This window comes from Trichoderma asperellum, chromosome 1, assembly GCF_020647865.1.
Source record: "Trichoderma asperellum chromosome 1, complete sequence".
In the NCBI taxonomy this organism is placed as follows: Eukaryota; Fungi; Ascomycota; class Sordariomycetes; order Hypocreales; family Hypocreaceae; genus Trichoderma; species Trichoderma asperellum.
In genome coordinates this window covers 6022743-6039349 of record NC_089415.1, presented here as the reverse complement: position 1 = coordinate 6039349, position 16607 = coordinate 6022743, and the positions used below count along the sequence as shown (strand labels likewise).

General features: G+C 49.8%; 4 protein-coding genes across 4 annotated transcripts; 2 read left to right on the top strand and 2 right to left on the bottom strand.

Moving 5' to 3' along the window:
- Window positions 1–200: 200 nt before the first annotated feature.
- On the bottom strand, window positions 201–1544 carry TrAFT101_001879 (uncharacterized protein; the record flags this gene model as incomplete). The annotated part of the gene is made up of 3 exons (XM_024909620.2): window positions 201–367; window positions 446–1017; window positions 1102–1544. 3 exons carry the CDS (start codon window positions 1542–1544, stop codon window positions 201–203), a joined length of 1182 nt encoding a protein of 393 aa, XP_024763001.2.
- A 1081-nt stretch (window positions 1545–2625) lies between these two features.
- On the bottom strand, window positions 2626–3266 carry TrAFT101_001878 (uncharacterized protein; the record flags this gene model as incomplete). The annotated part of the gene is made up of 2 exons (XM_024899657.1): window positions 2626–3117; window positions 3207–3266. 2 exons carry the CDS (start codon window positions 3264–3266, stop codon window positions 2626–2628), a joined length of 552 nt encoding a protein of 183 aa, XP_024763000.1.
- Window positions 3267–10503: 7237 nt separating this feature from the next.
- On the top strand, window positions 10504–14833 carry TrAFT101_001877 (uncharacterized protein). Its single transcript, XM_024906347.2, has 2 exons — window positions 10504–11608; window positions 11702–14833. Exons 1-2 carry the CDS (start codon window positions 11213–11215, stop codon window positions 14003–14005), a joined length of 2700 nt encoding a protein of 899 aa, XP_024762996.1. The 5' UTR covers window positions 10504–11212; the 3' UTR covers window positions 14006–14833.
- On the top strand, window positions 14826–16451 carry TrAFT101_001876 (uncharacterized protein). The gene has a single exon (XM_024907802.2). It carries the CDS (start codon window positions 14895–14897, stop codon window positions 16209–16211), a length of 1317 nt encoding a protein of 438 aa, XP_024762995.1. The 5' UTR covers window positions 14826–14894; the 3' UTR covers window positions 16212–16451.
- The last annotated feature ends 156 nt before the right edge of the window (window positions 16452–16607 follow it).

Below are 16607 nucleotides of genomic sequence, written 5' to 3'. Positions count from 1 at the left end.
GAAATCAGGTTATATATAATGTATAAATATTTACTATCTAAAGTTTAAACCATGGTATCCTCAGTTGAGTCTTTGTTCCCTTAATAAAATCTTATGAGTTCAACTTGCAACCTATAAACGCCGGAATATGCCGAGGACGCCAACGCGCAGGAAAAGAAAGATGACGAGTCTGTAGAACCAAAGGACGATGGTACACCAATCTAGTATACACGATCACCAATCTGGCTCCTCCAGCTCTTGGCACGTTCAAATCCATTCTCATGGGTCTGATAGTCAGCAAATGTTTGCATGACTTCCTCCTCCGAGTTGAGGACAAAGGGGCCGTATTGTACAACAGGCTGGTCAAGAGGAGTGCCCGCAATGACGACTTGAGATAAAGAGTTAGCATGATAAACGCCTCTTTGAACTGCAGAGTCAAAAATTCAGGGAGATGGTGAAAACTTACAGACTCGAGCGTCCTTTGTGGCGCTGGCCTCGGTGGACAGGTGGATCACATCGCCCTCCTGTTTGAAGAAGACGTTGTCATATTGCTCGGCCCTCTTGGCCTCGGCTCCCTCGCCGACAGTAACGTCGCCTTCAAGAACGTAGGCGAAGGCGTTCCACCCCTGGGGAAGAGCCTGGGTGACCTTTGCGCCGGGCCGCAGCTGGAAGTCGAGCAGCCACACGGGGGTGTAGGCCAGCTCCTTGACGGAGTCGACGCCGTGACTCTGGCCCGAGATGACTTTCACGGTGACGCGCCCCTCGTCGACGTCGACGGTGGGGATCTCGGCGGCGCGCAGGTCGCGGTAGCGGGGCTCGCAGTACTTGAGCTTCTTGGGCAGGTCGACCCAGAGCTGGAGGCCGACGTTTTGGCTGCCGTCGGGCTGCTTGCGGGGCATTTCGGCGTGGACGATGCCGCGGCCGGCGGTCATGAATTGGAGGTCGCCCTCGTAGAGGGTGCCGCTGTTGCCGGCGAAGTCTTCGTGGTCGACGACGCCTTTGAGGAGGTATGTGATGGTTTCCTGGCCGCGATGGGGGCTTTTGGAAAGAAAGTAAAAAAGAATGGTTAGTTTTTTTTTTTTTTTTGTTTTATAAAATTGAAGAGATTTGGAGTGTGCTTACTGGTCGGGAAAGCCAGCGGTTGTGGCAAAGTGATCGAGCATCAGGAAGGGGCTAAAGTTTCGCTGCTGTCTTGTGCCGATTGATCGTCTGACGCGGGCTCCAGCTCCTTCGGCCTGTTCGATGGCACGAACGACCTTTGCGACGGCTCGCTGGGTCGACATTTCGGTGACGATGAGAGGTTGTTGGGGTATGGGGAAGTGGTTTTTTTCTGAAATTGCTTCAGAAGACGACGGCGACGATGACTTTTGCGTAGATGCAGCTGCTGCTGATATTGTCTCGTTCAATGCAGTACCAGTGGTAGTTTTGCTGAAGAATGTAATGTAGTGGCTTGAAATTGAAGATTTCGCAAAGCTTGCAAAGTCGGAAATGCTTTCGCGGTATTGGTATAATAGCGTAGATGACAATCCAATGAGAATTGCAATGATGATTTGGAAAAACTTCATGTGAACGGGATGAAAGCAGAGAAGATGTCTTTATATAAACGATCGGGGAAGCTCAAACAAAACGAAAGGGGGGGGGTTGGCGAAGAGCTTTAAAGAAATCTTGAGAAGTTTCTTGTTCCGGGCAGCTTCAGCCAAAAATCGCATTATACAAGATTATATCATCCACACTTAAGCTGCCGTAGAGCTTTCGCGATCAATTAGTCGTAGGAAACGCCGTGGAGGGGGCGTATTTGCAAAGCTTGGACCCACAATTAGTCACTTTTACATCAGCAGTGGTCGATACATTCGCAATGTACTTCTGGACCCCACTTCATCTGGGATTCCACATTCCAGATTAAGCAATTGTTACTCAGCGATTTGTAGCCATGCCTCTTGGATTTGCTACAGATTTCTAGCACTGGCACTGGGTAGTGGTACCAAAGGCATGTTTCAGGTAACATCACATGATCAACTCTGCAAGCAAGACCGTGTGAGACAGCGTTGAGGTTTCAATTTCATCAAAACAAACTCCATTGGTATTCTACCTTTTTACGTCCCTCCATGTAATTGCCCATACATCAAAACAAAGAAGAGTTAGTGTCCCGTTGAAAAAGAAAAGAAAAAAAGAAAAAGAAAAAGAAAAAGAAAAAAAGAGAAAGAATCCCATCTCCATAAGCACACAGCTCTCTAGCCGCCATCTCTTCCCAATTGCAACCTATGATTCCTGATTTTTAGAGACAACGTCATAAGTATCGAAAAGGGTGAGAGGTGTCGAGTAGGTAATAAGCCTACTGGAATAGGGCAACAAAAAGTGAAATGTAGTTTAACAAAAATGCATCAGAGCTTGGCCACCGGGTAAAAGAAAAGAGACACAAGGAAACCGGTCGTAGATGTTCCGTCTTTATAAAGAACGCAGTAACAGCCCACTTTCTTGATACTTTTCATCGAAAACTAGCGTTTCGAATTGATGAAGATCAAGCGACAGAGAGCGCAGACCCAATGCCGACAAGTAGTATAGAAAAAGGACAAAAGAGATGAGAGCTGGTCAAGTCAGAGAACGTATGCGCTTTTTCGCCCTACGGCCCGCTCTCATGAAAGTCGTTTACTGGTTGATCTTCTCCTTGGTGGTCTCAGCAGCTTCGCCCTTCTTGACAGCAACAAAGCTGCTCAGCCAAGCCAGCGTCTCGTTGCTAACAACAAAGGCCGTGGAGACGGCAGCCTTGCCCTGGGCCACTACACCCTGCTGCTCAAGCTTCTTAAGCTCGGAGGCGTAGATTTGGAAGACGTGCTCCTTGCCCTCGAGTCCCTTCTGGTAGGGGAGAAGAATCAATCCACGGGTATCGTTGTACAGGTCATTGGTGGGCTTCTTGATAATGGGGAAGCGCTCCTCGATGCGGTCCAGGGTCTTGTCGCCAAAGGAGTCGGCCTTTTGGACGTATGGTGAGACGTAGCCATAAGGTCTAGCAAAGTAGGGCAGAAAAGGGGCGGCAAAAGTCTGGTACGCTGAGTCGCCGAGCTTGAAAGATCTCTGTGCGTACTCGTTGGACGCGACGGTGTGAACGCCATCGCTGACTAGGGGGAATGAGAGCAGGTGCTATAGAAAGGATTATTAATATCTAGGCGAGATACGACGCCAATTCACCCTGCAAATTGCGCGAGAGTGAGCAAATGTCCCATGCATACCTGTAGGAAAGCGGATTGGACATGGCTGGCCACGTCGCCGTTGACTTGGGGGGCAGGCATTGTGAGGTCGGAGAGATGGAGGTATAAGGTATAAGCTGTTTACTAGGTGTTTGGAGATGGAGAGCGAAGATGGAGCTTGGAGGCGAGCGACAGCAGAAGGTATCCAGCGAGATATTCAATATGCTTTTGAAGAGAAAGTAAAATCGGCCGGAGACGAGAAGCCAATGCTCAGATAAAAAGCAACAGCAAGGGATGAGAGGAGGTATGAGATGAGAAGAGAAGGGAAGAAAACAAAAAAGCACGAGTGAGCAGCAGCCAAAGCAGTAGATAAGGACGGGGCGGATAGCCTGCCTTGTACCGGCGAGCATTCCCAAGGGTGCCCACGGCTTGGAGCCATGGCTGGCACGCCACCCTGGATGATGTATTGATAACGCAGCGCAGCGCAGGCCAGGTACATGTCGCTCCCGCAGCGGCGCCCTCCCGCGAACGGTACTGGTACATGCATGCAAGCGAAGACAGGACCAAAAGGAAAAGGCATGTGAAAGCGGCGAAACAAGCTTGCCCAGTCTCCAGCAGGCCAGGCGGGTCCCTCTCGCCGTGCAGGACTGGAGACGCTCTGTGAGGCTTGCAGCTGGGAGCGGTGCCGCGATTGGCTCACCAGCCACACCTCGCATGGGCCCCGTCTCACCTGGCCGACATGTGAAAGCGCTTCGACCCTCGACCCAGCTGCTGTTCTGAGCCAACCGCAGCAGCACGACGGCATCCCAAGGTTTTTGGGTGATTAATTTTCTCTCTGGCTTTGACGGTCCCCTTTTTAGCGGCTTGTCCGGGTAAAACGTCCCGACCGTCTGTTAGGCTGGTTGGACCAAGGGAGCGCGACGACTCGACCGAATTTAGGCCAATGGACGCTCTATCTCTCACACACACTCGCACGCATTGCCTGCATCGCATTACATGCTCTATTGCATTAGAGGCACTGGCAGTGCCCTTTGATGCGGAGCAAGGCTCGTCACATCAATGCAGATAAACCCCGTACTGTCCGTGATGGCGACATCTCGCACTTGTTGCGGTGAGCGCCAAGTGTCTGATGTGTCTGATCCGTCATCCGGCCGTTGGCGCTATCTTTGCGACTCGTCCCAAGCTGTTTTGCTGGGTGCTGATTCAAGCACATGCATTTGCGGTATACCTACATACCAGCAGTCGCAGTGCTAGTTTTGGCCTCATCCGCCTTATCGCTTGAGATCGATCGTCAGCCAGCTAGTTTAGTGCATCCCATGCCCAAGAATGCTTGCGGCATCGGCACGTTGGCGGGTCATGTTGGCTTGGAGGAAGAGAGCTCATAGATTACTAGGGATATCTTTTGTCCTTATCTATCAGCATTCATGCATACATATGGACATCCATACATGTACATACATGCACATAGTACTATACATATGCACACGAGCTCAATATCCGTGTATTGACTGGATCCTCCCGTGCGTCACATCTCACTCCAGATCAGGTGTGCCTTTTTTTAGGCAGCACGATGCATGGCTAGCTTGTGGAAACGGCCAAAGGAGAGACACTCTACTCATTGCACCACACACGAAACAAAAAGGGACGAAAAGCAGCCGGGCATGGGGCGATTCTGAGCCGACTTCAGTCCACATGTTGACAGCGTGAGCGCCAAGGCTACCCTGCCTGCCTACACGCACCATTGCCCCCCTAGGTTCATACCTAGGCAGGTCCTGTATGCTTACTTTGCCTCGTATCTCTCGGCATCAGATGAAAGATAGCAAAGAGGAGAGAGGACCCTGGAAGCTTGCCATCACGTGTAGAAAGCGCCGTGATGTTGCATCCCTTGGCAACTTGCTCACGCCAAAGGAAGCACCTTTTCCCTCTCTCTCTGTGCCCGGGCGTTCGGCCACGCTGGTGATTGGCCAGGCTGTTGGTTCAGTAGCCAAAAAGGATCGGCGCGAAGCTGCGCAGCGAGACTGTCTTACAGTAGTACTGTAGTACTGCATATTTTGGTACGCGCGGGTATCATATTCCGCGCTCCGTATTATTTCGAAATTTCCTGTCCTTTTGGGGGGGCCGATCGGCTTTAGGATCAGGTTTTTCAAAGGCCGTCACGGCAAGCCAAGGACAATTAAGTTTTGCAGGTCGGAAGTTTGATCGATCCACGTCTGGTGCTAGTACCCGCACCCCTGCTTGGTTTTTTGTGGATAGCTTCAGTGCACCAGCCACAATCACATGCCAGACAATTCATTCTCTTGCCCCTCGAAAATGTCTTTCTTGACCTCATCGCTTGTTTACTTATCGTGCGAGAGACGGGTCTTGCTAGCTTGGCATTTTTCTTTTATTTTGAGTCTTATCTGGGAGGCTTAATTTTATATAGCTTCCACTGTCTCTACGGCAAAATTAAATTGCTCTTGTCGAGTACCTCGTAGCTTAGATAGTCCTACGGCGGGGACTCTTGCTTAGGCGGCCTCACAAAGTTCTTTTTTTTTTTTTTTTTTTTTTTTTTCTTCCTTTTCCCCCCCTCCCTTTCGGTGCCTCTAGTTGGAATAATGACTCAATAGCTATCACATTGCCATTCGGAAAAGTAGCATAAATCCCCGGTATGGGTGTGGATAAAAGCCTGCTTGGCGCTCATATACGCATTCATCGCCAGCGTAAGATGTTGCACTAATCTTCGATGAAAAGCCCGTAATAATCTCTTTATCTTATTCGAATTATACATGTGACTTGAAAATTTTCTCTTTGGCACCCATTATACCTATATCTCTTGAAGAAAGATGGAGCGGCGTGATCACATGGTTCTAGTCGGTGATTTGGTGGCCCGATTTACATAAAATTAACCAAACACTATACATCCCTCAATAATGATGAAAGAGCTGCTACTTATACGATTCGACAAATCCATGTAATCCTATCAAATGAGCTCCGCAAGCACGTGCCCGTGCCTGGAGATTAGTAAATCCATGGACAGACCTAATCAAGGGGCTAATACCACTATGCCGATATGCTCTGTCTAAGACATATTTTTGTGAGCACAGGGTGCTACAGAATCGCAGACTCCCTTGAGCGAATAAATATGGTTGCAGTAACAATTGATAGCTTCGTTTCATTCTAAGAGTATATAGTATTTCTAGATGTAAGTGGCAAGTTCCTGGTAGTATTGAAGGGCAACTACGAAGTGCTCGGGATCAGAAAGATTAGTATCAGCATCATCTCAAATCCTAAACATAGACCTACGGTAGCCGATATTGCCTCAATAGTTACGTCAGGAGTAGTCATATTAAGAATAGTTACATCGAGATAGTACTACTCATGTACTCGATAAGCATATGCCAGTCATTGTTGAAATTTGGATCCAAGCCTCGGGAATGCTTGAGATCCTACCATTGATCATTGCGCTACTGGAATAGCGTCATCGTTTTCTGTAGGATCTATCATGTAGCCGAAGTACAACACGGTTTACAATGTCTTCGGCAGCATGTGATTCCGCGAGGATAAACTTTTAGTCGTAGGGGCCATGAAATATATACCTCTTACTCTTCTTGTAATACCTCTTGCAAACTTTTTTTCCTTCCTCCTTTTCTCTTTTGGAAGATTAATAACCCAGCAATAGTGAAGTCATTGGAAGAGCCAATGGATACAGTTATATGTATTATAGGTTGAGCGATAATATTGAAAGTGTCATTTCCTGATAACACTTCTATGTAGAGCTGCTTAGTAGATGGGGTATATATCTCAACGGAAGAATCTTGCAGCCCTTGGCCTTCACAGAAATTTTAAGAGACTCCAATGCCATCACTAGCAAGTAAAGAGGAAGTAAAATATAGCTGAATCACTTTGCACAAGCGTTTTTGAATCGGGTCTACGTCCCTCACTCACTAATAGCAAAGGAATCTAAGTTTACGCTAACTGTGCGTAGGTAATTCACAGCATTTTTATTCCCTCACGACGCCCTCGCCTGCTAGTAGAGGGAATAAAATACAATTAGGTCGGCCTTGTAAAAGAATTTATGGTATTTATTTATTTATTTGCCTAGAAGATCTTTTGCCTTTCCATGATTACATCTTTCACGCATTCCTTTTAACTCATGAGTATCTATTGCTACAACTTTATATTGTTCACAATACAGTACTAGATACACTCCGATTATCCCAAAGAAACTTGAAATACTCAACTGTAACATCATACTACGATGTATCATGAACGAGAATCACGTAATTGAACTGATAAATATTTAGAGTCTAGGGTAAGGGCACAAAGATGTTCAGCCGCCAGCGAGGTACCATTGAAGTTCGAATCGGCGAGTCATCATAGCTGATTGGTGTCATTGACAAAACGACTATAATGTTAATGTTATTTTCTACATATACTATTAAGGCATAATAGTCTATTCAGCACGCTATCTTTCACGCGTAAACTGCAGAGTCTATTGCCCTTTACTTATATCGCGAAGCCACGCCTACTACGATTACATTTAGGTAAGCAGTAAGTATACCATTCCGTAGGATAGGTACATGTAGTTGATAGCACCAGTATCAAATGCTAAAGCCACATGCAATTACACGCTCGAGCTTGCAAGGGGCAGCAGACGCGGTGGTTTCACGGCCTAGTCTAGCACTTGGCTGGCAGCACAAGCTATCGGGACTGACAGGATTTGAAGTCACTTCAGCTGCGAAGCATGTTGGCTCGTGCACTTGTCCTCAATGTCTGAATTCTCGTTGCTTTTTTTTTTTTTTTTTGGCCGTCGCATGCCTTGCAGGAAGATGGGCAAAAATAGAAGCTTCCCTTGCATTGGCGGGCTCTTTTTTTTTTTTTTTTTTTTTTTTTTTTTTTTTTTTTTTTCGAGCTTACTTGTATTTTACGAAACATAGATGGAATGCGGAGCACCCCCGGTGCCGTCTGCAACTCCAATTTCTGGTTTCTTTTCTTTTTGTTTCGACGTCGTGTTGGACTGAGTCTGACTTTGCGGCTCGCCCTGCAGCCGTATGTCACCTGTCACTTTATGACAGTTGACAGCAATGTATATTGCGCATGGCGTTCAAGGGTCCGGCCAATTTAAGTAACCGTCGCATTAGAAATGCCGCTATCTCATGCACGGACGGATGTAGAATAGAAACGCTGCGTAGTGACATTCATGGCGAGGTGTTCATATCTGTAGGGCAGGCCGCTTGCTGGACTCTGCGTCTGAAAGCTATTGTTGATATTATCTTTACAAGTACATGTGTGTACTAGGAAGCGCCGCCACGTTTTGGCGGCAGCAGGGGCAAAATACGGGGTTTAATCACCCGTTTCGCTTGTTTGCGATAAAGGAGGGAATTTATCGTGCCCTGGTGTGTACTCAAGTACTGTAGCATTTACTTGACGCGGGCGCGGGCTATGCATCCGAACAATCGCCACCCGAGCTCTCTACATTAGTCCTGCAGCTACTACAAGTGATGGACTACTATGGTGTGCCACCCAATATGTAGCATCACACTCCTGCAAGGAATATTGATTGATAGCGAATTGTGGCTTTCGAAGGTGCGACGTGGATGACGAAGCGGGCTATCCATGTGTTACTTGATGTTGTTACCATCTGCCGGTAGTTGCTGGATGAAGGAAGGGCTTTGAACCCTGCGTGTCAAAGTTGATACGAGAACGCACACTGTATTCGTTGAGACAACACCAAGAGCTGAGGAAATGAATCAATTGCGGACGTAGCAACAAGACCTGTCGTAAAACTCGCAATTAGAAGGATCAATTCAAGATAGACGGTACGAACACAGTGCCGTCCTACTAGGCTCATATCAGACACTCAACATCCTTGTTCTGCTGATATCGTTCTCCCTCCCCGCAACTCATAACGGGTCTCACTTGTACCTGTATTGGCAATTCAAATCAATGAGCAGATGATGTCCGCAATATGCATGGCGTCATGCAGGCACACGGGGGAAAATGCATGGTCTTCCCATATTCGGCGCATATGGAGCAATATGGTGTGCATACTGGCCTTGCATGTATACTCTACGGCATGTATGGGGAGCATAACGTGGGTCGCAAACGTCGCATTCTGTCGTGTATGTATGCACAGCAACTGATGTCAGTCACGGCCACGCTCGCCTATGTACTCCATACTTGGCTTGGACGGCGCCGTCTCCTCCGTACGCCTCGTGGAGTTTCAAAGCACAGAGCCCAGGGAACTGTCTCTGAGCTTGTTCGTGGCTGGGCGAGTTCTGGAGCAGAGAAAAGCAGGGCAAGGGCACAGAACCCTGCCGTCGAAGGTTGTCGAACTGGTGACGATATGGAAGCTACCGGGGTCAAGGAGATGAGGACTGGACTCAGACTCGGCCGATTTGGTGGTGGTGATCATGATGAAGATGCCTGCTAGTATGAAGTGGTAATCTGCTTTTAATTCTCTGTACGAGAAGAGAATATTTGGCTACTTGGCGAAGCTCCAGCTCGAGTCGGGCAGCCCGTAAGTCGCACGGAGTACCGGATACTTACACGAGCTCAATTGAAGGCACAGACTCGAGGCTGTCACTCACCACTACTCCTGTTCTCCTCCCTTGCAGCGCATCGCATCGCATCGCCTCTCCCTTCTCTCCCTTCTCTTCCTCCTCGCCTGCCATCCTCAGGGCATTCGTGTGGCAGCAAGAGAAAGAGAAAGAGAAAAACAAATACTGCATATGCATGTTGGTTTCAGATGGTTTGTTTACATCTGGGGTACTTCGTACTCGTGCTGATTTATGTTCTTGGCTGCAAGTAATCTGCGATTCAGTCACCCACAGGCAGCTCCAACTCCGCCGCTGCGCTGAGGCCAAGCCCCAATCCCCTTTCCTGCTTGTACATGGCATGTACAAGTATGGCAGGTTGGAGAAGAACGAATTTCGCTCGCTGGGGGCTAGAAGCTGGCCTCCGGACGCCGTGATTGGCCCTTGTGCACCTCAATTTGCAAATTCGGCCAGGACCCCTGAACCCTGCAGGGACCCCATGTCGCCCTCGTGCGGACAGCACTGGCTGGCTGGGACTGGGCAATTGGATGCCAGAACACGGCGATGCAAGCAAGCAAGAGATGCTCCCTGTGCTCGCTTGGCGTGCAGTACAGCACAGCACCGGAAGGGAGGGGTGTCTCCGTCTCAGGAGCAGGAGGATTAATGAACCGCTCGCCCGCGCTGGAACATGCATCCGCTGAGCATAATCGACTGCAGCATCGGGTGGCCCAGGCGACGATGGCGCGCAGATATGGGGTTCAATGTCCAATTGAGCGTCCCCGATGCTCGGTGCCACGCCAGCTCGGCCAACTAATATCGCACGCCGCACGCTATTGCGGACTATTCTTGATTGTGCTCCGTCCTGCGGGCTAGCACGTAGCACCACCATGCCCATCACTTGCTTCAATTATCCAATATCCGTGCCGATTGGGATGGCTGTTTTGGCTAATACCGCCTGGAGAAGAAGAAAAAACACAGCGGGTGGGGAAGCATTCAAGGCCCCCCTGCTCCATGCAGCCATGCCCCTGAGAGCGCTGCAGCCCGGCCGAAGCTGCTGCAGCCGCAGGTACCTGCACCGCTAAGCTGCCACCACTGCCGCCAGCTGCTGGGCGCAGCAGTGAATGTTCCCCCCATGCGCCTGTCTGGCCATCTCGACCGGACTCCTCTTTAGCGGCAACCCGAGACCCAAGACAGCACTCCTTTTCTATTTCCCGTGTCTCGCCTCGCCTCGCGTCGCCTGGTTCCGACTCTTCTCTCTCTCTTTTGCCATTCTTTTCTCGTTCTGTACGGGATTCTCTTTTTCTTCGTACGGGCCACTTGAGGTCGTCCGACAACACCTGCTTTTCCTTTCCTTCTCCAGACCACCGTCTCTCTCTTTATCAAATCTCCGTGAGATACAGAAGCACTTCGGATGGCCCGCTGAGATCGTCCCCCCCGACTCAAATTCTTCTCTTCGCCTCGTTCGACTGAGAGCGAAGAAGTGTTTCGTGGGAGCTCGACTCGATACTGCTGTGTTATCGATCAGCCGCAACCATGTCTCCTTCTCTCAACACCCAACTTTCGTTTACGCGCCCCCGAACTGGCGACCGTGATGGCCGGCCCAGCACTCGCGACCAGGGCGGCGCCGAATCTGCCATGATGATACCAAGCCGTACCTCATCGCTCCATTCCCGCATCACCCAGCCCATTCCGTCTACGTTGGCCCAGAAGCCCCAGCAGCGAACCCCAAAGACGCTCACTCATGCCTACATGGTCTGCGGTGTCGGCCGTGAACCCTCTCAATGGGTCAAGGCTCCCACTCCCGCCCAAGGCAAAATCACCCACATGAAGGGCGCTGTTGGACAATTCTGGCTCCCCGAAATCCTAGGCAGCAGCCCCCGCCTTGAGCAGGACAACGAGATTGCGCGGGCGCTGCACTCTGCCATGAGGGTAAGTTTAATCATGTTGAGCACCGTTTACCAACCGGCAAACGGCATCTCCCAAAGCGAAGCTGATGGGTTCTGCTAACACTGGTTCGAATAGGCTTGCTTCCCTCACGACGTGGAAATCTGCACTGGCCGGAACCAGCCCCACTGCACTCACCATTCTTTCGTCCTCCAGCAAGACTCTTCTCACACTCTGTACGGTATTTGCCTGCGCGTCTGGTCGCGGGCTGACGAGAAGAGGGCCGAGACTATCCGCGACCTGAGGAAGAGGACCGAAACCGACTACTATGACAACCCGGAAGAGACCTACTGGATTCCTTACTGCCTGTCTTTCCTGTCTCGTTACCCTCTGTACAACCTTCTGGGCGATTACCTGCGCGGCATGTGGATTCACTGGAACAAGGCTACTAACCTGTTTCATGCCGAGGAAGTATCCCGCATTCTGAGCTTCCCGGCTCCCAGACTCAACGATCTTGTCCGTATCGACATGAAGGATTATGCCCTCTGCTACCAATTCCCTTCGTCCCCTACCGGGTTCCAGAACTTCGCCATGTGGCCCCTTTTTAACTGTTTGTCTATTCCTAACATTGTCGGTGTCATTGAGGCTGCCATCTCACCCACCCGTCGTATCATCTTCGTCAGTCATTATCCGGCCATGCTCACAATTGCCTCTGAGACTGTACGATACTGCGTCCGAGTTTTCGAATGGAGCGGTCTTTACGTTCCAGTGGTGCACGCGCGTCATACCAAGGAGCTCGTCCAAGAGCCTGGCCCCTACATCTTGGGTGTCACCGCTGAATGCCGATCTCTCTTCACAGCTCCTACCGATGCTCTGGTCGTCGATTTGGACCGCAACTTCGTCCTCACATCTAGCCCTCCTACTGCTCTCACCCCTGGCCAGCGTAACAAGTTTGTCAGCCGTTTGACCCAAGCTCTTAATGGCGATGTTACGCCTTCTGGTGTTCCCCAGCACCTCCGTTCTGCTTATGGTGGTGGCAAGTTGGTGCCTGCCGGTCAGATCATTGTCATGCGCGGCGAGGTTGAGTCCATCCAGGACCCCGAGTGGTGGAACCAGGATTCCGTCATGGCCGTCATGGACCACGTGTGTGAGAAGATGGGTCGCAACTCAGGCATTAAGGCTGTCTTTGGAGGCTCAGTTAAGAAACCTCTCATGACCAAGGTGTCGATGAGACATCTCAACGAACTCGTTCGTGAGAGAAACCAGTACTCTCGAGATGCTCTTGAAGCCTGGCAAGACTTCATCAACCTCAAGGGCCGTATGGACACTGAGCTCGGCAAAGTTACCAAGCGGAACAACTATCTTGTTGAAGAACTTGAAAGCTGGAAACAGCAGTTCCTCAAGTTCCAGGCATTTGCTGAGACTCTCACCAAGGAAACCCAAGACCTCAAGGTCAAGATTGAAGGTCACAAGCGGGAGAATCGCCGCCTTGCTGCTCTCATTGAGCAACAAAAGGAGGACAACAGCCGCCTCACCACACGCCTCTCTGGCACAGAGAAGCAGCGTGATGATGCTCTCGAGGCCCTCGTTTTGCAGCAAGAGATTGCTGAAGAACTCGAGCGTGAGCGCAAGAGGAACAAGAAAGAGCTCGCACAGCTTCACCACACCAACGCCACCATCACTCGCCAGCGTGATGAGGCCCGCCGTGTCGTTCTGCATCTGCGCAGCTTAATTGGTGGTCAGAGCCACCACATGGAACATCTCATTCAGTCTCTCACCAAGCCGGAGGAACTTATCCGCGAGGTCGAGGATGGTTATGAATCAGATGAGGTTCAGGGTGGCGCTGATGTGCACACCCTGCGACCCTCTCGCAGCAGCAAGCGCCTGTCTACATCTAGTCTGGTTGATGTGGCTGATCGTCACCTCAAAGATAAGACTGATGCTATCGCTCATATTGTTCGCAACATCGCGGACCAATGCCAAGCTGCCGTTGACGGCCTACAGCTTGCCCAGGATGCCGAATCTCGAGCCAGCACTCGTGCTAGCCGACGACTGAGCAGCATGTCGACTGCTCAAAGTGATGATGGTGAGGACGCCCGCTCCACCGCCACCTCGGACGCTGGCGAGGGGAGTTCTCGCTTACAACCACGTGCCGGGAGGCCTAGCTCAATACCACCAACGCCGGATCTCATCCCCAACCGCAGTAGCACTGCATTATCGTTTGCGTCCACGGCCACAACGCCTGAGCGAGCCAGCCAACAGTACTCTATTCGAGACGAGATACCAACCAAAATTGTCGAGGACGATGAAGAGGACTTCGATGACAGCCGAAGTGATCAGATCGGAGTCTCCCATCACCACGGAGTCGTCTCGAAGCAGTCTCAGTCTCTTCTCCACCGATCTTCTGGAGCAAGAATCAGCGCTTTCGGCAATCTCCGATGAAGAAGGCAAGCCTGAAGCTGAAGCTGATGCTGAGCCTGAAGCTGAGCAGGTCGGAGACGCCCAGCCGGCCTAGCCGCAGCCTTATTGTACCATTGTCGATCCTCGTGCAGGATCACCCCATTTTTCCTTTGTGTTGATTACTTCGATACGGCGATCCAAACTCTATATCCTTGTATCTTCAGCGTTTCCGGCCTCATTGGGCAGACATCTTTTTGTTTTGTGGCGGCTTTGGATAAAAACATGTTTCGGATCACGGCGTTCATTTCTTACCTTGTTCATTTTTGAGTATTATTTTTTATCACTATATTCTTAGATGAAGGGAACAGTTTGCGATGGCAGGCTGACTGATGACTTGCGTGGCGCCATCGAGGCTTAGGATCTCTTCTTTTTCTCATGACTAACCTAACTTTTTTTTTTCCCTTTTCCCTCCATAAGGGTATTATGACACTTGATAGTTCAAGCTTTGCAATTGAGTTTCTTACTCACTTGACCTACTGTGTTTTCTTTCCCGAGTCTGTTTGTGTGTGAATGAGGTGACTCTGGTGAAGTTTCAATTTTTGCTTGAGCTAAGCTTGAGCTAGCTGTCGTAAATGTTTTGTAATTACATGCTTAAAAGTTTGTCTTCGTGAAATTGTTTGGTTAGCACGGAGTAGGTAGATCCTAATAAGAACTGATACGGTTGTTGTAGTATAAATTGCTGGGGTTGCCACTGCGAAGTGGAGTAGTAGTTAGAGCGCGACTAGCGTTCCGTATTCCCTTTCACTAAGATAAGAAAATTTCTGATAAGAGCTGCGCATTGTCACTCCGGCAAAATTTGGAAGCACTCAGATTACTTGCCTAGCCATCCAACATCTTTTACCTAGACAAGTCTTTCTCAATCATTTTTACGATGGCAGATCCTCTACTCACCTCTCTTTGCGCCATTTGCCATACTTCAGTTCCTCAATACAAATGTCCTCGCTGCAATATCCGTACCTGTTCGCTAGCCTGCGTTAAGAAGCACAAATCTTGGTCGCAATGCAGCGGCGAACGCGACCAAACGGCCTACGTCCCCAAATCCAGGCTGGCGACCGCCGCAGGCGTTGATCACGACTACAATTTCCTCCACAGCATTGAGATGGCGTCCGAGCGCGCAGAGAGAGTCCTTGTAGAGGATAAGGGCATCATACAAAAGGACGAACTGCGACCGTTGACGATGGAGGAAGTGAGATGGAAAGTCGGCCGAGACGGCAGGAAGAGAAAAGTTATGGTGACGAAGATCATGAGAAGATCGAAAGAGAGATTGGTGGATAAGCTGCTTGCGAATAGGTTGAGAAAACTTGGCACAGAAGTCGTGTCTTTGCCTCAGGGCATGACGAGACAGAAGGAAAACCACACGACGGTGAATAGGAAATCCGGTCGAATCAATTGGCAAGCAGAGTGGTTCGCTTTCGAGAAGGCCGATGGCAGCGATGCGAATGATTTGAATAAGATACGGACTCTTTCGAAACTCTCAGACGACGTGCCGCTATACAAGGGATACAGTACCTTGCTGGAATCTCAAGCAAAGGCACAGGGGAAAGCGCAGCAGAAGAGACCCTTTCGAGGGGTTGCGCAGAATCCCTGGGACTCTCATTGGCATCTGGCGAGCGATTGTCTGCAGGATCCCCAGACAGGTGGTTGGATTTCCATCCGGACGGCGTCAATCGATGCGTGGCCACGAGAGGATGACGAGTCGCAACTACGGCGGTTTCAGTTCTTTCTTGAGAGTTCGAAAAAACGACCGGATCGGTTGATCACATTGACACCCATTCAACCTGAAGAATGTCTTCGGAATATTCTTTCAAACACAAAAGTTATTGAATTCCCAGCAATATACGTCTTAGAAGAAGGTGAAGCTTTGCCGGCTGGATATGTGCTTGGCCCAAAGGATATAGTCGACCATCCACATGAAGAGCAACAACTAGGTGGTGCAAAACGCAAGGATGGGCCACAACAAGGGAAGAGACCGGAACGACCGGCCAAGAGACGGAGACCAGGTGATAAAGAAGGCTTGGAAGAAGGCGAGCTCGGGAGTGATGGAGGCTCGGATGAAGACGATGGCAAGACTAAAGATGGCGCTGAAGCTGACGACGTCATTGCCGAGCAAAGCTTGGGCGAGGATGAGGATGATGAGACAACAAGCAGTGATGAGTCGACGAGCAGCTCAGGATCTGACAGCGAATAAAGAATAGCGAGGAACGTGAGCATTATGACCATCCAGTATCATGGATATATCAATTTGCAATGTGTTACTTTCCCTTTGGCTTCACTCTGTGCTCCGGGTTGCTTCATCTTCATCTTGTTTTCTTTTTCTTTAGACTCAAGCAACTTCAATTTTTGCATTATACAATACCTTATATAGTATAGCCTATATGCTACTTACAAGCGATATATATATACCTATTTAATCAATATAATCGGAAACGCAACGCCCTCATTGTCTAATCTTTGGTGTAGCACTAGATACTAAATACATGCTTCAAGCTGCAGCCGCTGGGCGCCCTGAAGATTCTCCCCGCAGCGGGTACGAATACAGCAGTGGCTTAGGTCGGTACAGCAGCGTGGGGTGCTGTCAAGTCCA

Bases quoted from the DNA above. Each gene is read 5' to 3' on its own strand.
- TrAFT101_001877 (XM_024906347.2), top strand. From the start codon at position 11,213: ATGTCTCCTTCTCTCAACACCCAACTTTCGTTTACGCGCCCCCGAACT. The intron at 11,609-11,701 runs GTAAGTTTAATC...TGGTTCGAATAG, and splicing joins CGCTGCACTCTGCCATGAGG to GCTTGCTTCCCTCACGACGT.
- TrAFT101_001876 (XM_024907802.2), top strand. From the start codon at position 14,895: ATGGCAGATCCTCTACTCACCTCTCTTTGCGCCATTTGCCATACTTCA.